General features: G+C 68.0%; 1 protein-coding gene across 1 annotated transcript; it reads right to left on the bottom strand.

The window, feature by feature from the left end:
* Positions 1-813: 813 nt before the first annotated feature.
* On the bottom strand, positions 814-23,075 carry DMPK (DM1 protein kinase). Its single transcript, XM_085564732.1, has 15 exons — positions 22,767-23,075; positions 18,721-18,812; positions 17,392-17,475; positions 16,480-16,575; positions 15,513-15,661; positions 14,579-14,672; positions 12,502-12,702; positions 10,867-11,175; positions 7,878-7,963; positions 6,290-6,887; positions 5,106-5,521; positions 4,539-4,636; positions 2,822-2,883; positions 2,662-2,727; positions 814-1,033 (listed from the first exon to the last, which is right to left on the bottom strand). The coding sequence occupies exons 1-15, from the start codon at positions 23,026-23,028 to the stop codon at positions 944-946; spliced, it is 2,703 nt and encodes a 900-aa protein (XP_085420858.1). The 5' UTR covers positions 23,029-23,075; the 3' UTR covers positions 814-943.
* Between the last annotated feature and the right edge of the window lie 1,208 nt (positions 23,076-24,283).

Here is a 24,283-nt window from a genome sequence, read left to right on the forward strand (position 1 = left end):
CCCGCTGCCCCTCGGGGAGGGTCATGGGGGCACCGGGGAGACCCCTCCCCAAATTATTGGGGGGGTGGGGGAGGGGGGGACACGCGCTTGGAAACCCCCCCGGGGGGGAGGTGGGATTTTGGGGGGGGGTCTTGGATTTGGGGGGAGTCCGGTGGGATTTTGGGAGGGGTGGTCTGGGATTTTGGGACCCCCCCCAGTGCCCGGTGGGATTTTGGGGGGGGGGTCCCGTGATTTTGGGGGGGGGTCTCGGATTTTGGGGGGGTCCTGTGGAATTTTGGGGGGGCGGTGGTCTCGGATTTTGGGGGGGTCCTGTGGGATTTTGGGGGGGGGTCTCGGATTTTGGAGGGGTCCGGTGGAATTTTGGGGGGGTGGTCTCGGATTTGGGGACCCCCCCAGTGCCCGGTGGGATTTTGGGGGGGGGTCTCGGATTTTGGAGGGGTCCGGTGGAATTTTGGGGGGGATCTCGGATTTGGGGACCCCCCCAGTGCCCGGTGGGATTTTGGGGGGGGGTCTCGGATTTGGGGACCCCCCCAGTGCCCAGTGGGATTTTGGGGGGGGGTCTCGGATTTTGGGGGGGTCCGGTGGAATTTTGGGGGGGTGGTCTCGGATTTTGGGACCTCCCCCCCCAGTGCCCAGTGGGATTTCGGGGGGGTGGTCTCGGATTTGGGGACCCCCCCAGTGCCCAGTGGGATTTTGGGGGGGGGTCTCGGATTTTGGGGTGGTCCGGTGGAATTTTGGGGGGGATCTCGGATTTGGGGACCCCCCCAGTGCCCGGTGGGATTTTGGGGCGGGGTCTCGGATTTTGGGGGGGGGTTCTGTACAGGTTCCCCCCCCTCCGTGGGAAAGGGGGGGTCAAGTGCAACAAAGGGGAGGAGGGGACACCCAGGGGACACCCCGGGGACACCCCGGGGACACCCAGGGGACACCCAGGGGACACCCCGAATTAAGGGGGGGTCCCGGGGGGCGCGGGCGGGGGGCGCAGGCCGGCGGCGCAGAGCAGCAGACAGTCCTTGGTGGCACCGGCGTGTGGCACCTGGGGACAGCGACACGGTCAGGTGGCATCGTCACCGTCCTTGTCACCGTCCTTGTCACCACCCACCCCCCACGCCAGTGCCACCCCCCCCTCCTTGTTGGGGACACGGGGACACGGGGGTGGCACCGGGCCGGGGGTGGCCCTGGTGGCAGTGCCAGCGCTGGTGGCAGTGCCACCAGGGTGGCCCGGCCTGGGGAGGTGGCCCCGGGGGTGGCAGTGACAGGGGGTGGCCTTGGGGACATGGCCAGGGTGGCAGGGACACGGGTGGCAGTGATGGGTGGCCTTGGGGACATGGCCAGGGTGGCAGGGACACGGGTGGCAGTGGCAGGGGTGGCCTTGGGGACATGCCCAGAGGTGGCAGGGACAGGGGTGGCAGTGGCAGGGACAGGGGTGGCAGTGATGGGTGGCCTTGGGGACATGCCCAGGGTGGCAGTGACACGGGTGGCAGTGGCAGGGGTGGCCTTGGGGACATGGCCAGGGTGGCAGGGACACGGGTGGTAGTGGCAGGGTGTGGCAGGGGTGGCAGTGGCGGGGGTGGCTCTGGGGACATGGCCAGGGTGGCAGGGACACGGGTGGCAGTGACAGGGGTGGCAGGGACACAGGTGGCAGTGGCAGGGTGTGGCAGGGGTGGCAGTGACAGGGGGTGGCCTTGGGGACATGCCCAGAGGTGGCAGGGACACGGGTGACAGTGGCAGGGGTGGCCTTGGGGACATGCCCAGGGTGGCAGTGACACGGGTGACAGTGGCAGGGGTGGCCTTGGGGACATGCCAGGGTGGCAGTGACACGGGTGGCAGTGACATGGGTGGCCTTGGGGACATGCCCAGGGTGGCAGGGACACGGGTGGCAGTGGCAGGGTGTGGCAGGGGTGGCAGTGGCGGGGGTGGCTCTGGGGACATGGCCAGGGTGGCAGGGACACGGGTGGCAGTGGCAGGGGTGGCGGTGGCACAGGTGGCAGTGGCAGGGTGTGGCAGGGGTGGCAGTGGTGGGGGTGGCTCTGGGGACATGGCCAGGGTGGCAGGGACACGGGTGGCAGTGGCAGGGGTGGCGGTGGCACAGGTGGCAGTGGCAGGGTGTGGCAGGGGTGGCAGTGGTGGGGGTGGCCTTGGGGACATGGCCAGGGTGGCAGGGACACGGGTGGCAGTGATGGGTGGCCTTGGGGACATGGCCAGGGTGGCAGTGATGGGGTGGGGGTGGCAGGGGTGACACTGGGTGGCAGTGGGTGACACTGGGTGGCACAGGTGGCACAGGTGACACGGGTGACACAGCCCCACATACCCGGGCCCAGAGCAGCAGGTGCCGGGACAGGGGTGACAGGGGGTGGCAGTGGGTGGCAGTGGGTGACAGGGGGTGGCAGTGGGTGACAGTGGGTGACACTGGGTGGCAGGGGGTGACACTGGGTGGCAGTGGGTGGCAGTGGGTGACAGTGGGTGACACTGGGTGGCACAGGTGGCACAGGTGACACGGGTGACAGCCCCACATACCCGGGCCCAGAGCAGCAGGTGCCGGGACAGGGGTGACAGGGGGTGACAGGGGGTGACACTGGGTGGCAGTGGGTGACAGAGGGTGACACTGGGTGGCAGTGGGTGGCAGTGGGTGGCACAGGTGACACGGGTGACAGCCCCACATACCCGGGCCCAGAGCAGCAGGTGCCGGGACAGGGGCAGCCCCAGGGGGGAGCGGAAAAGCCGGGGGGGCTGCGGAGAGAGCACAGAGCGTCAGCCCCCCCAAAAAAACCCCAAATCCCCCCAAAATCCCCCCAAAAAAACCCCCAAATCCCCCCAAAACCACCCCCCAAACCCCCGTTACCTCCGCGGGGGGGGCCGCGATGGGGGGGGGCTGCCCCGCGCCTCCTGCAAGGGAAATTTGGGGAGGGGGGCTTTGCTCAGGGTTGGACCCCCCCCCACCCACACACCCCCCAAAATTTTGGGGAACCCCCTCTTGGGGTTTCTCCCCCAAATTTGGGGAGCCCCCAGCCCCAAATGTGGGGAGGGGGACAAGGTCCTGCCCCCCCCCCCCCCCACAATGGAGGTTTTGGGGTTCAGAAGGGGGGGACGGGTCCTGCCCCCCCCCCCCAAAACACCCCAAAATATTTTGGGGAGGGGGCGAGGCCCCTGGGGGGACCCGAGGAATTTGGGGGGCTCCTGGCGGATTTGGGGGGGGGGAGGTCTGGGGGGTGTTGGGGACATCCCGGGGAAATTTGGGGGGGGGGCATTGGGATTTTGGGGACATTTTGGGGGTGTCCCCATGGATTTTTGGGGGGGATCCCTGGGATTTTGGGGACATTTTGGGGGTGTCATCATGGATTTTGGGGGGGATCCCTGGGATTTTGGGGATATTTTGGGGGTGTCCCCATGGACTTTTTTGGGGGGGGGATCCCTGGGATTTTGGGGGTGTCCCCATGGATTTTTTTGGGGGGGGGTCACTGGGATTTTGGGGACATTTTGGGGGTGTCCTCATGGATTTTGGGGGGGAGTCACTGGGATTTTGGGGACATTTTGGGGGTGTCCCCATGGATTTTGGGGGGGATCCCTGGGATTTTGGGGGTGTCCCCATGGATTTTGGGGGGGATCACTGGGATTTTGGGGAGATTTTGGGGGTGTCCCCATGGATTTTGGGGGGGATAACTGGGATTTTGGGGAGATTTTGGGGGTGTCCCCATGGATTTTGGGGGGTCCTTGCGTTGCGGCGGGTGGGGTCCTGGCCCGGGGGTGTCACTGGGATTTTGGGGAGATTTTGGGGGTGTCCCCATGGATTTTGGGGGGGATCACTGGGATTTTGGGGGTGTCCCCATGGATTTTGGGGGGTCGTTGCCTTGCGGCGGGGGGGGCCCGGGGGGGTCACTGGGATTTTGGGGGTGTCCCCATGGATTTTGGGGGGGATCACTGGGATTTTGGGGACATTTTGGGGGTGTCCCCATGGATTTTTGGGGGGGGGGTCACTGGGATTTTGGGGACATTTTGGGGGTGTCCTCATGGATTTTTTTGGGGGGGGGTCACTGGGATTTTGGGGACATTTTGGGGGTGTCCTCATGGATTTTGGGGGGGGTCACTGGGATTTTGGGGGTGTCCCCATGGATTTTTTGGGGGGGGGGTCACTGTGATTTTGGGGACATTCCGGGGGTGTCCCCATGGATTTTTTTGGGGGGGGGGGTCACTGGGATTTTGGGGAGATTTTGGGGGTGTCCCCATGGATTTTGGGGGGGATCACTGGGATTTTGGGGAGATATTGGGGGTGTCCCCATGGATTTTGGGGGGTCCTTGCCTTGCGGCGGGGGGGGTCCTGGCCCGGGGGGGTCACTGGGATTTTGGGGGTGTCCTCATGGATTTTGGGGGGATCCCTGGGATTTTGGGGACATTTTGGGGGTGTCCCCATGGATTTTGGGGGGGGGGGTCACTGGGATTTTGGGGACATTTTGGGGGTGTCCCCATGGATTTTTTTGGGGGGGGGTCACTGGGATTTTGGGGAGATTTTGGGGGTGTCCCCATGGATTTTGGGGGGTCCTTGCCTTGCGGCGGGGGGGGCCCGGGCCCGGGGGGGTCACTCTGCAGCCGCCTCAGTTTCGCTTCCAGTTCCAGGTTGCGGCTCTCGGCCTCCTGCAGGCGCCTGGAGGGAGGGGACACTTGGGGACACCCCCGGGGACACTTGGGGACACCCCCGGACCCCCCTCGGTCCCCGGTGGCCGCGGGGTCCTCGTCCCCACCGGGGGCAGCGGTGTTGCCTCCCCGGTGGCGGTTGTCACCCCGGTGTCACCTCCCGGTCCCGTTGTCCCCGCGGTGTCCCCGCTGTCCCCTCCCGGTCCCGCTGTCCCCTCCCGGTCCCGTTGTCCCCTCGGTGTCCCCGTTGTCCCCTCGGTGTCCCCGCTGTCCCCTCCCGGTCCCGCTGTCCCCTCCCGGTCCCGTTGTCCCCTCGGTGTCCCCGCGGTGTCCCCGCTGTCCCCTCCCGGTCCGAGTGTCCCCTCCCGGTCCCGTTGTCCCCTCGGTGTCCCCGCTGTCCCCTCCCGGTCCCAGTGTCCCCTCCCGGTCCCGCTGTCCCCGCGGTGTCCCCGCGGTGTCCCCGCTGTCCCCTCCCGTACCGGGCCAGCCCCTGCCCCGCCGCCCGCAGCTTCCCGAGCTCCCGCTCCAGCTCCTCCCGCCCGCGCCGCTCCTTCGCCAGCGCCTCCCGGAGCTCCGGCACCGACACCGGCACCGGCACCGGCTCCGGGACCGCCGGGACCGAGCCTGAGACCGCCGGGACCGGCTCCGGGACCGCCGGGACCGAGCCTGGGACCGCCGGGACCGCCGCCGCCACCTGCGGGAAACGCGTCTGCCTGGGGACCCCCGGGATGCCCCGAACCGGGCACGGATTCCCGGGATTCCCCGAACCGGGCACGGACCCCTCCCGGGATTCCCGGGATGCCCCGAACCGGGCACGGACCCCTCCCGGGATTCCCGGGACCACCCGAACCGGGCACTGACCCCTCCCGGGATCCCCCGAACCGGGCACGGACCCCTCCCGGGATTCCCGGGATGCCCCGAACCGGGCACGGACCCCTCCCGGGATTCCCGGGATCCCCCGAACCGGGCACCCACCACCGGGATTCCCGGGAAGCCCCGAACCGGGCACGGACCCCTCCCGGGATGCCCCGAACCGGGCACGGACCCCTCCCGGGATTCCCGGGACCACCCGAACCGGGCACGGACCCCTCCCGGGACCACCCGAACCGGGCACGGACCCCTCCCGGGATGCCCCGAACCGGGCACGGACCCCTCCCGGGATTCCCGGGATCCCCCGAACCGGGCACGGACCCCTCCCGGGATTCGAGACCCCTCCCCACGGGGATTCCGAGACCCCCGGGATCCCCTTTCCCCCCGCCCCCAACCCCGCATCGGCACCGGAATTCCCGAAATTCCCGAGATTCCCGGGATTCCCGGGATTCCCGGGAAGCCCCGAACCGGGCACGGACCCCTCCCGGGATTCCCGGGATGCCCCGAACCGGGCACGGACCCCTCCCGGGATGCCCCGAACCGGGCACGGACCCCTCCCGGGATTCCCGGGATCCCCCGAACCGGGCACGGACCCCTCCGGGATTCGAGACCCCTCCCCACGGGGATTCCGGGACCCCCGGGATCCGGGACCCCTCCCCGGGATCCCCTTTCCCCCCGCCCCCAACCCCGCATCGGCACCGGAATTCCCGAAATTCCCGAGATTCCCGGGATTCCCGGGATTCCCGCCCCCTCCCCGAGTTCCGGGACCCCCCCGGACCCCCTCCCCACGTACCGGCGGGGCCCGGGGGGGCTCCGTGCCCGGGGGGGGCGTCCGGGGGGGGGCGCCCTTGGCCGGGGGGGGGGCCGGGGGCGCCGCTTTTTGGGGGGGGTCGGCGGCGGGGGGCGGGGGAGCCCCTGGGGGTGCAGGGACCCCTTTTTGGGGGGGCGCTGCCGGGGGGGGGCCCGCGGGTTTTGGGGGAGGGGCTTGGGGTGGGGGATGGGATTCTGGGGGGGGTCCCCCCTGGGGGGTGGGGGGGGGCACTTTTTGGGGAGGGGGTCCCGCGGGCGGAGGGGCCCCCGAGGGTGGGGGGGGTCCTTTTTGGGGGGGAGGTCCCGTGAGTTCAGCGGTCCCCGTGGGTGGGGGGGGTCCTTTTTGGGGGGGGGCTCCCGGGGGGTTTTGGGGGGCTCCCGTGGGTGGGGGGGGTCCGGTGGTCGCGAGCACCCCCGGGGGTGGGGGCGTCCCCTTGCGCGGGGGGGTCCCTATGGCCAAGGGGGTCCCGGTGCCCGGGGGGGTCCCCGACTCGGGGGGGGTCCCCCACTCCCCCTCCAGCTCCATGGGCGTGTCCTGGTCCCACTCCTCATCCTCCTCCTCATCCTCCTCTTCCTCATCCCTAAAACCGGGGCGGGGGGCATGGGGGGAGGGGGGGGGTCACCTGGAGACCCCCGGACCCCCAGAGTCCCCCCAGAGTCCCCCCAGAGTCCCCCTGACGCCCCCAGATCCTCCCGGACCCTCTGACGCCCCCAGACCCTCCGGGACCCCCAGACCCCCCCAGACCCTCCCGGACCCCCAGACCCCCCCAGACCCCTCCGGACCCTCTGAGTCCCCAGACCCCTCTGAAGCCCCCCAGACCCCCCCAGACCCCCTGGACCCTCTGAGTCCCCAGACCCCCCGGGCCCTCTGACGCCCCCAGACCCCTCTGAAGCTCCCGTACCCCCCCGGACCCCCAGACCCCCCCCAGACCCCCCGGTCCCTCTGAGCCCACCCCCCCCCAGACCCCTCCGGTCCCTCTGACGCCCCCAGACCCCCCCAGACCCTCTGACACCCCCAGACCCCCCTGGACCTCCCCAGACCCTCCGGTCCCTCTGAAGCCCCCAGACCCCCCCAGACCCCCCGGTCCCTCTGAATCCCCAGACCCCTCTGGACCCCCAGACCCCCCAGACCCCCCCAGACCGCTCCGGACCCTCTGAGTCCCCAGACCCCTCTGGACCCCCAGACTCCCCCAGCCCCCCCGGGCCCTCTGACGCCCCCAGACCCCTCTGAAGCTCCCGTACCCCCCCGGACCCCCAGACCCCCCCCAGACCCCCCTGGTTCCTCTGAGCCCACCCCCCCCCAGACCCCCCGGTCCCTCTGACGCCCCCAGACCCCCCCAGACCCCCCTGGACCCCCCCAGACCCCCCGGTCCCTCTGACACCCCCAGACCCCCCTGGACCCCCCCCAGACCCCCCGGTCCCTCTGACGCCCCCAGACCCCCCTGGACCCCTCCAGACCCTCTGACACTCCCAGACCCCCCTGGACCTCCCCAGACCCCCCGGTCCCTCTGACGCCCCCAGACCCCTCTGAAGCCCCCAGACCCCCCCGGACCCCCGGACCCCCGACTCACTCTCGCTCGGCGCGGGCGTACGAGTACCCCACGAACGGGAGGTGCAGCCCCAGCTCGGGGGGGTCCCGGGGCTCCCCCAGCAGCTCCTGGGGCGGGAGGGACACGGTAAATCCGTCCCGGGATTGTCCCGGGTCTGTCCCGGGATTGTCCCGGCTTTATCCCACATTTATCCCGGTTTATCTCGGGTTTATCCCCGTGTTTAACCCGTTCCTCACAGGCTGGCTCAGGCAGTGTATCCCGGATCTATCCCCGGTTTATCCCCGGTTTATCCCGGCTCTCGCCCCGTGTTTAACCCGTTCCTCACCAGCTGGCTCAGGCAGTCTATCCCGGATCTATCCCCGGTTTATCCCCGGATTATCCCGGCACTGTCCCGTGTTTAACTCCTGATTTAACCCGTTCCTCACCGGCTGGCTGAGGCAGTGTATCCCGGATCTATCCCCGGTTTATCCCCGGTTTATCCCCGCACTGTCCCGGGTCTGTCCCGGGTTTAACCCCGTGTTTAACCCGTTCCTCACCGGCTGGCTCAGGCAGTCTATCCCGGATCTATCCCCGGTTTATCCCCGGTTTATCCCCGGTTTATCCCGGGTCTGTCCCGTGTTTAACCCCGTGTTTAACCCGTTCCTCACCGGCTGGCTCAGGCAGTCTATCCCGGATCTATCCCCGGTTTATCCCCGGTTTATCCCCGGTTTATCCCGGGTCTGTCCCGTGTTTAACCCTTGATTTAACCCGTTCCTCACCGGCTGGCTGAGGCAGTCTATCCCGGATCTATCCCCGGTTTATCCCCGGTTTATCCCGGGTCTGTCCCGTGTTTAACCCCGTGTTTAACCCGTTCCTCACCGGCTGGCTCAGGCAGTGTATCCCGGATCTATCCCGGATCTATCCCCGGTTTATCCCCGGTTTATCCCGGCACTGTCCCGTGTTTAACCCTTGATTTAACCCGTTCCTCACCGGCTGGCTGAGGCAGTCTATCCCGGATCTATCCCGGATCTATCCCGGATCTATCCCCGGTTTATCCCCGGTTTATCCCGGTTCTGTCCCGTGTTTAACCCCGTGTTTAACCCGTTCCTCACCGGCTGGCTCAGGCAGTCTATCCCGGATCTATCCCCGGTTTATCCCCGGTTTATCCCCGGTTTATCCCGGGTCTGTCCCGTGTTTAACCCCGTGTTTAACCCGTTCCTCACCGGCTGGCTCAGGCAGTCTATCCCGGATCTATCCCGGATCTATCCCCGGTTTATCCCCGGTTTATCCCAGGTCTGTCCCGTGTTTAACCCCTGATTTAACCCGTTCCTCACCGGCTGGCTCAGGCAGTGTATCCCGGATCTATCCCGGGTTTATCCCCGGTTTATCCCCGGTTTATCCCCGGTTTATCCCGGCTCTCGCCCCGTGTTTAACCCGTTCCTCACCGGCTGGCTCAGGCAGTCTATCCCGGATCTATCCCGGATCTATCCCCGGTTTATCCCCGGTTTATCCCCGGTTTATCCCGGCTCTCGCCCCGTGTTTAACCCGTTCCTCACCGGCTGGCTCAGGCAGTCTATCCCGGATCTATCCCCGGTTTATCCCCGGTTTATCCCCGGTTTATCCCTGCACTGTCCCGGGTCTGTCCCGTGTTTAACCCCGTGTTTAACCCGTTCCTCACCGGTTGGCTCAGGCAGTCTATCCTGGATCTATCCCCGGTTTATCCCCGCACTGTCCCGGGTCTGTCCCGTGTTTAACCCCGTGTTTAACCCGTTCCTCACCGGCTGGCTGAGGCAGTCTATCCCGGTTTATCCCCGGTTTATCCCCGGTTTATCCCGGGTCTGTCCCGTGTTTAACCCTTGATTTAACCCGTTCCTCCCCGGCTGGCTGAGGCACTCTATCCCGGATCTATCCCCGGTTTATCCCCGGTTTATCCCCGGTTTATCCCCGGTTTATCCCCGGTTTATCCCCGGTTTATCTCGGCTCTCACCCCGTGTTTAACCCGTTCCTCACCGGCTGGCTCAGGCAGTCTATCCCAGATCTATCCCCGGTTTATCCCCGCACTATCCCGGTTCTGTCCCGTGTTTAACCCTTGATTTAACCCATTCCTCACCGGCTGGCTCAGGCAGTCTATCCCGGATCTCTCCCCGGTTTATCCCCGGTTTATCCCCGGTTTATCCCCGGTTTATCCCGGCTCTCACCCCGTGTTTAACCCGTTCCTCACCGGCTGGCTGAGGCAGTGTATCCCGGATCTATCCCCAGTTTATCCCCGGTTTATCCCCGGTTTATCCAGGTTCTGTCCCGTGTTTAACCCCTTGTTTAACCCGTTCCTCACCGGCTGGCTCAGGCAGTCTATCCCGGATCTATCCCCGGTTTATCCCCGCACTGTCCCGGGTCTGTCCCGTGTTTAACCCTTGATTTAACCCGTTCCTCACCGGCTGGCTGAGGCAGTCTATCCCGGATCTATCCCGGATCTCTCCCCGGTTTATCCCCGGTTTATCCCGGGTCTGTCCCGTGTTTAACCCCGTGTTTAACCCGTTCCTCACCGGCTGGCTCAGGCAGTCTATCCCGGATCTATCCCCGGTTTATCCCCGGTTTATCCCCGGTTTATCCCCGCACTGTCCCGGGTCTGTCCCGTGTTTAACCCCGTGTTTAACCCGTTCCTCACCGGCTGGCTCAGGCAGTGTATCCCGAATCTATCCCCGGTTTATCCCCGGTTTATCCCCGGTTTATCCCCGGTTTATCCCCGGTTTATCCCGGGTCTGTCCCGTGTTTAACCCCTTGTTTAACCCGTTCCTCACCGGCTGGCTCAGGCAGTGTATCCCGGATCTATCCCCGGTTTATCCCCGGTTTATCCCCGGTTTATCCCGGTTCTGTCCCGTGTTTAACTCCTGATTTAACCCGTTCCTCACCGGCTGGCTCAGGCAGTGTATCCCGGATCTATCCCCGGTTTATCCCCGGTTTATCCCCGGTTTATCCCCGCACTGTCCCGGGTCTGTCCCGTGTTTAACCCTTGATTTAACCCGTTCCTCACCGGCTGGCTCAGGCAGTCGTCCAGCACGTCGAAGTTGGAGGTGTCGGCGGCGCCGGCGGCGCTGGGCGCGAAGGGGGCGGGGCTGCGGCGGAGCGCGCGCCAGCGCAGCCCCGCGAACAGCGGCAGCGCGCGGAAGTCGCGCGCGCCCCCGCGGCCCAGGCGCGCGCCCGGCGCGCACAGCAGCCCCCGCACGAGCGCGCGCGCCGCCGCCGGCACCGCCCGCGCGGCCGCGGCCGGGCCGGAGCCTTCCCCATCCTCATCATCATCATCGTCATCATCGTCATCGTCCTCCGGCAGGTGCAGGTGGTCCTGGGGGGGACCAGTACCCACCCAGTGCCCACCAGTACCGACCAGTGCCCACCAGTACCGCCCAGTGCCCACCAGTACCCACCCAGTGCCCACCAGTACCGCCCAGTGCCCACCAGTGCTGACCAGGGCTGACCAGTGCCCACCCAGTGCCCACCAGTGCCGACCAGTACCGACCAGTGCCCACCAGTGCCCACCAGTACCCACCCAGTGCCCACCAGTACCCACCCAGTGCCCACCAGTACCGACCAGTGCCCACCAGTGCCCACCAGTGCCCACCAGTACCGACCAGTGCCCACCAGTGCCCACCAGTGCCCACCAGTGCCGACCAGTGCCCACCCAGTGCCCACCAGTGCCGACCAGTACCGACCAGTGCCCACCAGTGCCGACCAGTACCCACCCAGTGCCCACCAGTACCGCCCAGTGCCCACCAGTACCGCCCAGTGCCCACCAGTACCCACCCAGTGCCCACCAGTACCGCCCAGTGCCCACCAGTGCCCACCAGTGCTGACCAGTGCCCACTCAGTGCCCACCAGTACCCACCCAGTGCCCACCAGTGCTGACCAGTGCTGACCAGTGCCCACCAGTGCCCCACCAGTACCGCCCAGTGCCCACCAGTGCCCACCAGTACCGCCCAGTGCCCACCAGTGCCCACCAGTGCTGACCAGTGCCCACCAGTGCCCACCAGTGCTGACCAGTGCTGACCAGTGCCCACCAGTGCCCCACCAGTACTGACCAGTGCCCACCAGTACCCCCCCAGTGCCCACCAGTACCGACCAGTATCCCCCCCAGTGCCCCCCAGCCCCTCCCAGCACCCTTCCAGTATCCCCCCTGTTGTTCCCAGTCACTCCCAGTCCCTCCCAGTATCCCCTCAGTGCACCCCAGTTCCTCCCATTTGATCCCAGTCCTTCCCAGTCCCTCCCAGTTCCCCCCAGTATCCCCCCCAGTCCCTCCCAGTCCCTCCCAGTCCCTCCCAGTTCCCCCCAGTATCCCCCCAGTCCCTCCCAGTGCCCTCCCAGGTCCTTCCATCACCCTCTTAGCACCCTCCCAGTGGCTCCCAGTCCCCCGCAGTGACTCCCCGTTGCTCCCAGTCCCTCCCAGTTGCTCCCAGTGCCCTCCCAGTTGCTTCCAGTGCCCTCCCAGTTGCTCCCAGTCCCCCCCAGTTGCTCCCAGTGCCCCCGCAGTGACTCGCAGTGGCTCCCAGTCCCTCCCAGCGGCTCCCAGTCCCTCCCAGTTCCCCCCAGTCCCTCCCAGTTCCCCCCAGCGGCTCCCAGCGGCTCCCAGTCCCCCCCAGCGGCTCCCAGTACGCCCAGTTTGCCCGGCGCGCACCTGGAAGTGCAGGATCTTGGCGTAGGTCTCGAGGACGGTGTCGGCGAAGAACGGGGGCCGCCCGAAGAACATCTCGTAGGCCAGGACCCCCAGCGCCCACCAGTCGCACTCGGGGCCGTAGGAGCGCGAGGGGTCCTCGACGGCCAGCAGCATCTCGGGGGACAGGTAATCGGGGGTGCCCACGGCCACCGCCGAGCGCACCTGGGGACAGGGGGACAGTGGGGGGATTGGGGGGATTGGGGGGATTGGGGGGATTGGGGACACTGGGGACATTGGGGACACTGGGGAGACATTGGGACATTGGGGACATTGGGGGGATTGGGGATACTGGGGACACTGGGGACATTGGAGACAGGTAATCGGGGGTGCCCACGGCCACCGCCGAGCGCACCTGGGGACAGGGGGACAGTGGGGGGATTGGGGACACTGGGGACATTGGGGGGATTGGGGGGATTGGGGGGATTGGGGACAGCGGGGGGATTGGGGACAGCGGGGGGATTGGGGACACTGGGGACATTGGGGGGATTGGGGACAGCGGGGGGATTGGGGACAGCGGGGGGATTGGGGACACTGGGGACATTGGGGGGATTGGGGACACTGGGGACATTGGGGACATTGGGGACACTGGGGACATTGGGGGGATTGGGGACACTGGGGACATTGGGGGGATTGGGGACACTGGGGACATTGGGGACATTGGGGACATGGGGGGGATTGGGGGATTGGGGACAGCGGGGGGATTGGGGACACTGGGGACATTGGGGGGATTGGGGGGATTTGGGACATTGGGGATACTGGGGACACTGGGAACATGGGGGGGGATTGGGGACATTGGGGAAATTGGGGACACTGGGGGCATTGGGGACACTGGGGAGACATTGGGACATTGGGGACATTGGGGGGATTGGGGACACTGGGGGGATTGGGGATACTGGGGACACTGGGGACATTGGAGACAGGTAATCGGGGTTGCCCACGGCCACCGCCGAGCGCACCTGGGGACAGGGGGACATTGGGGACATTGGGGACATTGGGGACATTGGGGACACTGGGGGGACTGGGGACATTGGGGACATTGGGGACATTGGGGAAATTGGGGACACTGGGGGCATTGGGGACACTGAGGAGACATTGGGGACACTGGGGACATTGGAGACAGGTAATCGGGGGTGCCTACGGCCACCGCCGAGCGCACCTGGGGACAGGGGGACATTGGGGACACTGGGGAGACATTGGGGACATTGGGGACATTGGGGACACTGGGGGATTGGGGACATTGGGGACATTGGGGGGATTTGGGACAGCGGGGGGATTGGGGACACTGGGGACATTGGGGGGATAGGGGAGATTGGGGGGATTGGGGGGACTGGGGACACTGGGGAGACATTGGGGACATTGGGGGCACTGGGGACATTTGGGACACCTTGGGGACATTGGGGGGATTGGGGACACTGGGACATTAGGGACATTGGGGACACTGGGGGGACTGGGGACATTGGGGGGATTGGGAGGATTGGGGGGACTGGGGACACTGGGGACACTGGGGAGACATTGGGGACACTGGGGACATTGGGGGGACATTGGGGACATTGGGGGGATTGGGGACACTGGGGGGATTTGGGACACTGGGAACATGGGGGGGATTGGGGACACGGGGGACATCGGGGGCATTGGGGACACTGGGGGACATTGGGGGGGACTGGGGACATTTGGGACACTGGGGGACACTGGGGGGATTGGGGACACTGGGGACATTGGGTGGGACTCGGGACATTGGGGACACTGGGGCGATTGGGGACATTGGGGGGCATTGGGGACATTGGGGACACTGGGGACACTGGGGGGACACTGGGGACATTGGGGACACTGGGGACACTGGGACATTGGGGAGATGGGGCTTGGGCAGGGGGGGATTTTTCCAGGTGCTCGTAAGGTTGAGCTCTGTGTCCCCTCCCGTGTCCCCGGTGTCCCCCGTGTCCCCCGTGTCCCCCCGTGTCCCCCGTGTCCCCCCATGTCCCCCCGTGTCCCCCGTGTCCCCCGTGTCCCCCGTGTCCCCGGTGTCCCCGGTGTCACTCACGGTGCCATCAGGCCCCAGGCGCAGGCAGGACCCGAAGTCCCCGAGCCGGATGTGTCCCCAGCGGTCCAGCAGGATGTTGTCAGGTTTGATGTCCCTGGGGGCGGTGGCCTTTGTCACCTCCCCCCGTCGTGATCCCCAAAGTCCCCCCCAGTACCCCCCCACTGTGTCCCTCCTGTTGTCCCGGGCGTCCCCTGTCCCTCCATGTCCCCTCTGTGTCCCCAATGTCCCCAATGTCCCCAGTGTCCCACCGGTGCACGTAGCCCAGGTGGTGCACCGAGTCAATGGCCGTGTCCCCATGTCCCCAATGTCCCCAATGTCCCCAGTGTTCCCAATGTCCCCGATGTCCCCGATGTCCCCGATGTCCCCAATGTCCCCAGTGTTCCCAATGTCCCCAATGTCCCCATGTTCCCGATGTCCCCGATGTCCCCAATGTCCCCAATGTCCCCAATGTCCCCAGTGTCCCCAATGTCCCCAATGTCCCCAATGTCCCCGATGTCCCCGATGTCCCCAATGTCCCCAATGTCCCCAATGTCCCCAGTGTCCCCGATGTCCCCGATGTCCCCAATGTCCCCAGTGTCCCCAGTGTCCCGAATGTCCCCGATGTCCCCAATGTCCCCAATGTCCCCAGTGTCCCCGATGTCCCCGATGTCCCCGATGTCCCCAATGTCCCCAGTGTTCCCCATGTCCCCGATGTCCCCGATGTCCCCAATGTCCCACCGGTGCACGTAGCCCAGGCGGTGCACGGAGTCGATGGCTGTGTCCCCAATGTCCCCAGTGTCCCCAGTGTCCCCAATCCCCCAATGTCCCCAATGTCCCCAGTGTTCCCAATGTCCCCAATATCCCCAATGTCCCCAGTGTCCCCGATGTCCCCGATGTCCCCATGTCCCCAATGTCCCCAGTGTCCCCGATGTCCCCGATGTCCCCAATGTCCCACCGGTGCACGTAGCCCAGGCGGTGCACGGAGTCGATGGCCATCACGAGCTCGGCCAGGTAGAAGCGGGCCATGGCCAGCGGCAGCCGGTCCCCGAATTTGCTGAGCAGGGTCAGGAGGTCGCCCCCGATGTAGTACTCCATGACCAGGTACTGCGGGGACAGGGACACGGGGACATGGGGACACGGGGACAACTTGGGGACATGGGGACAGCACCAGGACATGGGGACATGGGGACAGTGTAGTACTCCATGACCAGGTACTGCGGGGACAGGGACATGGGGACATGGGGACAGCACCAGGACATGGGGACATGGGGACAGTGTAGTACTCCATGACCAGGTGCTGCGGGGACAGGGGGACAGCTTGGGGACATGGGGACAGCACGGGGACACGGGAAGATGGGGACAGCTTGGGGACACAGGGACAGCTTGGGGACACAGGGACAGCACGGGGACATGGGGACACGGGGACAGTGTAGTACTCCATGACCAAGTACTGCGGGGACAGGGACATGGGGACATGGGGACACGGGGACAGCTTGGGGACACGGGGACAGCACCAGGACATGGGGACATGGGGACAGCTTGGGGACACGGGGACAGCTTGGGGACATGGGTGACACAGAGAACACAGGTGACACGGGCAACACAGAGGCGACACAGGTGACACGGGGGTGACACGGCGGTGACACGGGTGACACGGAGGTGACACAGAGGTGGCACAGGTGACACAGGTGACACTGAAGTAGCACCGGTGACAGGGGTGACACGGAGGTGACACGGAGATGACAGAGAGATGGCACGGAGGTGGCACAGGCATCACAGGTGACACAGAGGTGGCACGGGTGACATGGAGATGACACAGAGATGACACGCAGGTGGCACGGGTGACACGGAGGTGGCACGGGGGATACAGGTGACACAGAGATGACACGCAGGTGGCACGGGTGACACGGCTGTCCCCTCACCAGGCACTGCGGGTCCTGGAAGGCGAAGTGCAGCCGCGTGATCCAGCGCCGGTCCCCGCGGGCCAGCACGTCCCGCTCCTCGCGGAAGCACGACACCTGTGACGGTGACGGTGACAGTGACGGTGACGGTGACGGTGACAGTGACACGGCCGCCACCCGCCACCTCGAGTGTCCCTGTCCACAACTGTCCCCAAGTGTCCCCGCTGTCCCCCATGTCCCCATGTCCCCTCGTGTCCCCCTGTGTCCCCGCTGTCCCCCATGTCCCCATGTCCCCGAGTGTCCCCACGTGTCCCCTGAGTGTCCCCGAGGTCCCCAACTGTCCCCTCGTGTCCCTCGTGTCCCCGTGTCGCCTCGTGTCCCCTCGTGTCTCCACTGTCCCCTCGTGTCCCCACTGTCCCCTCGTGTCCCCAACTGTCCACAGCTGACCCCAAATGTCTCCAAGTGTCCCCCGTGTCCCCCGTGTCCCCATGTCCCCGTGTCCCGCTGTCCCCGTGTCCCGTGTCCCCATGTCCCCATGTCCCCTTGTCCCGTGTCCCCGTGTCCCCGTGTCCCGTGTCCCCATCCCCCTGTGTCCCCATGTCCCCGTGTCCTGTGTCCCCGTGTCCCCGTGTCCCGTGTCCCCGTGTCCCGTGTCCCGTGTCCCGTGTCCCGTGTCCCCATGTCCCCGTGTCCCGTGTCCCGTGTCCCGTGTCCCCATGTCCCCGTGTCCCCGTGTCCCCGTGTCCCGTGTCCCGTGTCCCCGTGTCCCCGTGTCCCGTGTCCCCATCCCCCTGTGTCCCCATGTCCCCGTGTCCTGTGTCCCCGTGTCCCCGTGTCCCGTGTCCCCGTGTCCCGTGTCCCCATGTCTCCATGTCCCCGTGTCCCCATGTCCCCGTGTCCCGTGTCCCGTGTCCCGTGTCCCGTGTCCCTGACCTCTCCACGCCGCAGCATGTCCCACTTGTTCATGATCTTCATGGCGTAGATCTGCCCGCTCTCCTTCATCCTCACCACGGCCACCTGCGGGCCCGGCGTCACCGGGGCTGGCTGCCACCCCCGCTGTCCCCCGGTGCCACCCGTGATGTCCCCGGTGCCACCCGTGATGTCCCCGGTGCCACCCCCGTTGTCCCCCGGTGCCACCCGTGATGTCCCCGGTGCCACCCCCGCTGTCCCCCGGTGCCACCCGTGATGTCCCCGGTGCCACCCCCGTTGTCCCCCGGTGCCACCCCCGCTGTCCCCTCACAGTCCCTGGTGTCCCCCCGCTGTCCCCACGCTGCCAACCCTGCTGTCCCCGGTGTCACCAGCACTGTCCTCTCACTGTTCCTGGTGTCCCCCGGTGTCCCCCCCGCTGTCTCCCGGTGTCCCCCCGCTGTCCTGCTGTCCCCCCGGTGTCCCCCCGGTGTTCCCCCGGTGTCCCTGTCCCTGTCCCGGTGTCCCAGTGTCCCCCCCGGTGTCCCTGTGCCTGTCCCGGTGTCCCTGTCCCGGTATCCCGGTGTCCCGGTGTCCCGGTCCCTGTCCTGGTGTCCCAGTGTCCCGGTGTCCCTGTCCCGGTGTCCCTGTCCCGGTGTCCCTGTCCCGGTGTCCCTGTCCCGGTTTCCCTGTCCCTGTGCCGGTGTCCCGGTGTCCCTGTGTCCCTGTCGCGGTGTCGCTGTCCCGGTGTCCCAGTGTCCTGCTGTCCCTGCTGTCCCCTCACTGGCCCTGGTGTCCCAGTGTCCCGGTGTCCCTGTCCCGGTGTCCCTGTCCCTGTCCCGGTGTCCCGGTGTCCCGGTATCCCGGTGTCCCAGATTCCCTGTCCCTGTCCCGGTGTCCCTGTCCCTGTCCCTGTCCCGGTGTCCCTGTCCCGGTGTCCCGGTGTCCTGGTGTCCCAGTATCCCAGTGTCCCGGTTTCCCTGTCCCTGTCCCGGTGTCCTGGTGTCCCTGTCCCTGTCCCGGTGTCCCTGTCCCGGTATCCCGGTGACCCGGTATCCCAGTGTCCCGGTATCCCGGTGTCCCTGTCCCTGTCCCTGTCCCTGTCCTGGTGTCCCAGTGTCCCGGTGTCCCTGTCCCTGTCCCGGTGTCCCTGTCCCTGTCCCGGTGTCCCGGTGTCCCTGTCCCGGTGTCCCAGTGTCCCTGTCCCGGTGACCCGGTATCCCGGTGTCCCGGTATCCCGGTGTCCCTGTCCCTGTCCCGGTGTCCGTGTCCCGGTGTCCCGGTGTCCCTGTCCCTGTCCCGGTGTCCCTGTCCCTGTCCCGGTGTCCCGGTGTCCCGGTGTCCCGGTGTCCGCACCTCGCTGAAGGCGCCTCTCCCGATCACTTTGAGGATCTCGAAGTCTCCGCGCTGCAGCTGCAGCTCCTGGACCCGCGCGGCCACCGGCTCGGCTGGGGGAGGACCGGGGTCACCGACCGGGGTCACCGACCGGACCGGGGTCACCGACCGGACCGGGGTCACCGACCGGGGTCACCGACCGAACCGGGGTCACCGACCGGACCGGGGGTCACCGACCGGACCGGGGTCACTGACCAAACCGGGGTCACCGACCGGACCAGGGTCACCGACCGGACCAGGGTCACGGACCAGGGGTCACAGACCGGACTGGGGATCACCGACGGACCGGGGCACCGACCGGGGTCACCGACCGGACCGGGGGTCACCGACCGGACCGGGGTCACGGACCGGACCGGGGCTCAGGGACCACTGGGGGTCACCGACCGGACCGGGGTCACCGACCGGACCGGGGATACCGACCGGACCGGGGGTCACCGACCGGACCGGGGTCACCGACCGGACCGGGGTCACTGACCGGACCGGGGTCATCGACCAGACCGGGGTCATCGACTGGACCGGGGTCACCGACCGGACCGGGGCACCGGACCAGGGTCACCGACCGGGGGCTCAGGGACCACCAGGGGGGATTGGACCAGGGGTCATGGACCGGACCGGGCAGAGACCACCGGGGAGGGGCAGGGACCACCGGGGGCGACCAGACCAGGGGGTCAGGGGCTACCAGGGTGGGTCAGGGACCACCGGGGTGTGGCAGGGACCACCGGGAGGGGTCAGGGGCCACCGGGGAGGGGCAGGGACCACCGGGAGGGGCAGGGACCACCAGAGGGGCAACCGGACTGAGGGGTCAGGGACCACCGGGAGGGGTCAGGGACCACTGGGGAGGGATCAGGGACCACTGGGAGGGGTCAGGGACCACCAGGAGGGGCAACCAGACTGGGGGGTCAGGGACCACCGGGGGAGGTCCGGGGCCACCGGGGGGGTCAGGGACCACCGGGGAGGGATCAGGGACCACCAGGGGAGGGTCAGGGACCACCGGGAGGGGCAACCGGACCAGGGGGGGGTCAGGGACCACCGGGAGGGGTCAGGGACCACCGGGAGGGGTCAGGGGCCACCAAGGGGGACAACCGGACCTGGAGGGGGGGTCAGGGACCACCGGGAGGGGCAACCGGAGCGGGGGGGTCAGGGACCACCGGGAGGGGTCAGGGACCACCGGGGTGGGGTTTGGAGAGAGAACCCCAGGGAATTTTTTTTCGGGGTGGGGGGGCGGGAAGTGAAGCGGGGGTGGGGAGGGAGGGTTCCGGGGGGGGGAGGGGAGGGGAGGGGGGGGTGACAGTGCGGGGTGGGGGGGCTGTGACACCCTGGGTGCCGCGGGGGGGGGCGGCGGCGCACCCGCAGCCCATTTATGGCCGCGCAGCGATCGGTGCCCGCGGAGGGGAGGGGGGGACCGGCCCGCCGTGCCCAGAAAAGGAGCGGCGCCACCGGGGCCCCCCCCGGAACCCCCCCGGGACACGGCGGCCGAGCCCCCCCCCACCCTGAGACCCCGACAAAGGGACCCCCCCATTGCCCCCCCCCCGAAATGACCCCGAGGTCCGGACCCCCCCCCCAAAAAAAATGACCCCGGGGCTCGGTGTCGCCCCCCCCCCCCACTCCCCGTTTCCACCCGCCGGTACCGACCGGACCGGGACACACCCCCCCCGGCCCCGGTGCCGGTTCAGAGACCCCCCCCGGCCCCGCGTGCGGGACCCCCGGTACCGACCCGCCCGGTCCTGCTCCCGGAGCCCGCCCCGAACCGGAGCCGAGTCCCGGGCCCTGCCTGCCCGAACGGTCCCGGTGCCCCCCGCCCGTGACAGCCCCGGGCCCGACCCCCCGGTTCTGGACCGAGCCCCCCGAGGCCGGTTCCGAACCCCGCCCCGAGTCGGTTCCGAAACTCCGAGCCCGGTTCTGAACCCCCCCCGAGTCGGTTCCGAAACCCCGAGCCCGGTTCTGAACCCCGCCCCGAGTCGGTTCCGAAACCCCGAGCCCGGTTCTGAACCCCCCCCGAGTCGGTTCCGAACCCCCGAGCCCGGTTCCGAATCTCTGACTCCGGTTCCGAACCCCCGAGCCCGGACACCCCCAGTTCCGGACACTGCCGGTTCTGGACCCCCCCAAATCCCGAACCTGCCGGTCCCGGACCCCCAATCCCCAATCTCCCGGTCCCGGAACCCCAATCCGAAACCTCCCGGTCCCGGAACCCCCAAACCCGAACTTCCCGGTCCCGGACCCCCAATCCCGAACTTCCCGGTCCCGGACCCCCCAAACCCGAACCTCCCGGTCCCGGAATTCCCAATCCCGAACTTCCCGGTCCCGGAACCCCAATCCGAAACCTCCCGGTCCTGGAACCCCCAATCCCGAACTTCCCGGTCCCGGAATTCCCAATCCCGAATCTCCCGGTTCCGGAATTCCCAATCCCGAATCTCCCGGTCCCGGAATTCCCAATCCCGAATCTCCCGGTCCCGGACCCCCCAATCCCGAACTTCCCGGTCCCGGAACCCCAATCCGAAACCTCCCGGTCCTGGAACCTCCAATCCCGAATTTCCCGGTCCCGGAACTCCCAATCCCGAACTTCCCGGTCCCGGAATTCCCAATCCCGAATCTCCCGGTTCCGGACCCCCCAGTCCCGAACTTCCCGGTCCCGGACCCCCCAAACCCGAACCTCCCGGTCCCGGAATTCCCAATCCCGAATCTCCCGGTCCCGGACCCCCAGTCCCGAACCTCCCGGTCCCGGACCTCCAAACCCGAACTTCCCGGTCCCGGAACTCCCAATCCCGAATCTCCCGGTCCCGGACCTCCAATCCCGAACCTCCCGGTTCCGGACCCCCCAATCCCGAATCTCCCGGTCCCGGACCCCCAATCCCGAACCTCCCGGTCCCGGACCCCCAGTCCCGAACTTCCCGATCCCGGAATTCCCAATCCCGAATCTCCCGGTTCCGGACCCCCCAAACCCGAACTTCCCGGTCCCGGACCCCCCCAGTCCCGAACTTCCCGGTCCCGGAACCCCCAATCTCGAACTTCCCGGTCCCGGAATTCCCAATCCCGAATCTCCCGGTCCCGGACCCCCCAGTCCCAGACGCCCCCCGGTCCCTCTCCCCAATCCCAGCCCTTCCCGGTCCCGGCCCACTCCCGGTCCCGGAACCCCCAATCCCGGACCCCCCCAGCAGTGCCGAACCCCCCCCGGTTTCAGACCCCTCGATCCCGAACCCCCCAGTCCCGGACCCCCCTGTCCCATACCCGGTCCCCCCAATCCCGTCCCGGTCCCGGTGCTCCCCCAGCCCGAACCCGAACCGACCCCCCCGTCCCGGTGCCGGTGCCCCGAACCGACCCCCCTGTCCCGGTACCGGTGCCCCGAACCGACTCGCCCGGTCCCGGTGCCCCGAACCGACTCGCCCGGTCCGGGTGCCGGTGTCCCGAACAGAACCCCCCGTCCCGGTCCCGGTGCCCCGAACCAACTCGCCCCGTCCCGGTCCCGGTGTCCCGAACCAAGTCGCCCCGTCCCGGTCCCGGTGCCCCGAACCAACTCGCCCCGTTCCGGTGCCGGTGTCCCGAACCGACCCCCCTGTCCCGGTACCGGTGCCCCGAACCGACCCCCCTGTCCCGGTCCCGGTGTCCCGAACCAAGTCGCCCCGTCCCGGTCCCGGTGCCCCGAACCAACTCGCCCCGTTCCGGTGCCGGTGCTCCGAACCGACCCCCCTGTCCCGGTGCCGGTGCCCCCACGGCCCGAACCCGAACCGACCCCCCCTGTCCCGGTACCGGTGCCCCGAACCAACTCGCCCCGTCCCGGTCCCGGTGCCCCGAACCAACTCGCCCCGTTCCGGTACCGGTGTCCCGAACCGAACCCCTGTCCCGGTGCCGGTGGCCCCACGGCCCGAACCCGAACCGACCCCCCTGTCCCGGTGCCGGTGCCCCGAACCGAACCCCCGTTCCGGTGCCGGTGTCCCGAACAGAACCCCCCTGTCCCGGTGCCGGTGCCCCGAACCGACCCCCCCGGTCCCGGTGCCGGTGCCCCGCTGTACCCCAGCTCAGAAAGTCCCGGACGTGTCTGTCGCTGTCGCCGTTCGTGTCGCCGTTCGTGCCGCCGTTCGTGCCGCCGTCTCGGCCGCCGCCGGCGGTGCGGGCGGTGTCCCCGGTGGGCCCGGGGGGGTGCCGGTGGTTGAGGCGGTGCCGCAGCCCCGCCGCCAGCCCCAGCAGCAGGTCCAGGAGGGTCTCCAGCCCCAGCGCCCCCCGGCCCAGCGCCAGCGCCCGCAGCCGCTCCCGCCGCCCCGGGGGCGCCGCCATCGCCCGGCCCGCACCGGGGAGGCTCCGCCGCCACCCGGGAACCGGGGCCGGGCGAGCCCGGGCGCCTCCCCGCTCCCCCCCGCCCCGCTCGGTACCCGCCCCTCGATACCGGGGGGAACGGAGGGGGGGGCGCGGTCCCGGAGGTACCTGCGGGGGTGGGGGGGTGGGGGGAGGGTGGGGACCCCCAGACCGGGACCCCCAGACCGGGACCCCCAGACCGGGACCGGGACACCCAAACTGGGACCAGGACCCTCATACCGGGACCCTCATACCGGGACCGGGACACCCAAACTGGGACTGGGACCCTCATACCGGGACCGGGACCCCCAGACTGAGACCGGGACCCTCATACCGGGACCCTCATACCGGGACCGGGACCCCCAAACTGGGATCGGGACCCTCATACCGGGACCCTCATACCGGGACCGGGACCGTCATACCGGGACCGGGACCCCCAGACTGGGACCGGGACCCCAACACCGGGACTGGGACCGGGACACCCCCACCGGGACCGGGATCCTCACACCGGGACCGGGACCCCCAAACTGGGACTGGGACCCTCATACCGGGACCGTGACACCCACACTGGGACCGGGACACCCAGACCGGGACCAGGACCCTCATACCGGGGCCGGGACCCTCATACCGGGACCGGGACCCTCATACCGGGACCCTCATACCGGGACCGGGACCCCCAGACCGGGACCGGGACCCTCATACCGGGACCCCCAGACCGGGACCCTCATACCGGGACCGGGACCCCCAGACCGGGATCGGGACCCAGACTGGAACCGGGACACTCCCACCACCACCGGGACCCCCATACAGGGACGGGGACCCCCATACCGGAACCGGGACACCCCCACCGGGACCCCCATACCGGGACTGGGACCCTCATACAGGGACCGGGACACCCCCACCGGGACCCCCATACGGGAACCGGGACCCTCATACCGGGACCGGGAGACCCCCATCTCCACCGGGACCCCCACACCGTGACCCGAACCAGGACCCCCACACCGGGATTGGGGGACCCCCACCGGGACCCCCCTGTGGCACCGGGACCCTGAGCTGAACCCGGGACCCCCCCCCACCCCGTTACTGACCCCCTAAAATCCCCCCAGACCCCCTAAAATCCCCCCAAAAATTCCTCCAAACCCCCCAATAATCCCCCCAGACCCCCCAAAATCCCCCCAAAAATTCCTCTAAACCTCCCAAAAATCCCCCCAGACCCCCTAAAATCCCCAAATTCCCT

The sequence above is a fragment of the Lonchura striata genome, chromosome 34 (genome assembly GCF_050655825.1).
Source record: "Lonchura striata isolate lonStrDom1 chromosome 34, ASM5065582v1, whole genome shotgun sequence".
NCBI lineage: Eukaryota > Metazoa > Chordata > Aves > Passeriformes > Estrildidae > Lonchura > Lonchura striata.

Bases quoted from the DNA above. Each gene is read 5' to 3' on its own strand.
- DMPK (XM_085564732.1), bottom strand. From the start codon at position 23,028: ATGGCGGCGCCCCCGGGGCGGCGGGAGCGGCTGCGGGCGCTGGCGCTG. The intron at 14,673-15,512 runs GTGGGACATTGG...CACCGCCCCCAG, and splicing joins CGCCTGGGCTACGTGCACCG to GGACATCAAACCTGACAACA. The intron at 1,034-2,661 runs GTATGTGGGGCT...CGCTGTCCCCAG, and splicing joins ACCTGCTGCTCTGGGCCCGG to GTGCCACACGCCGGTGCCAC.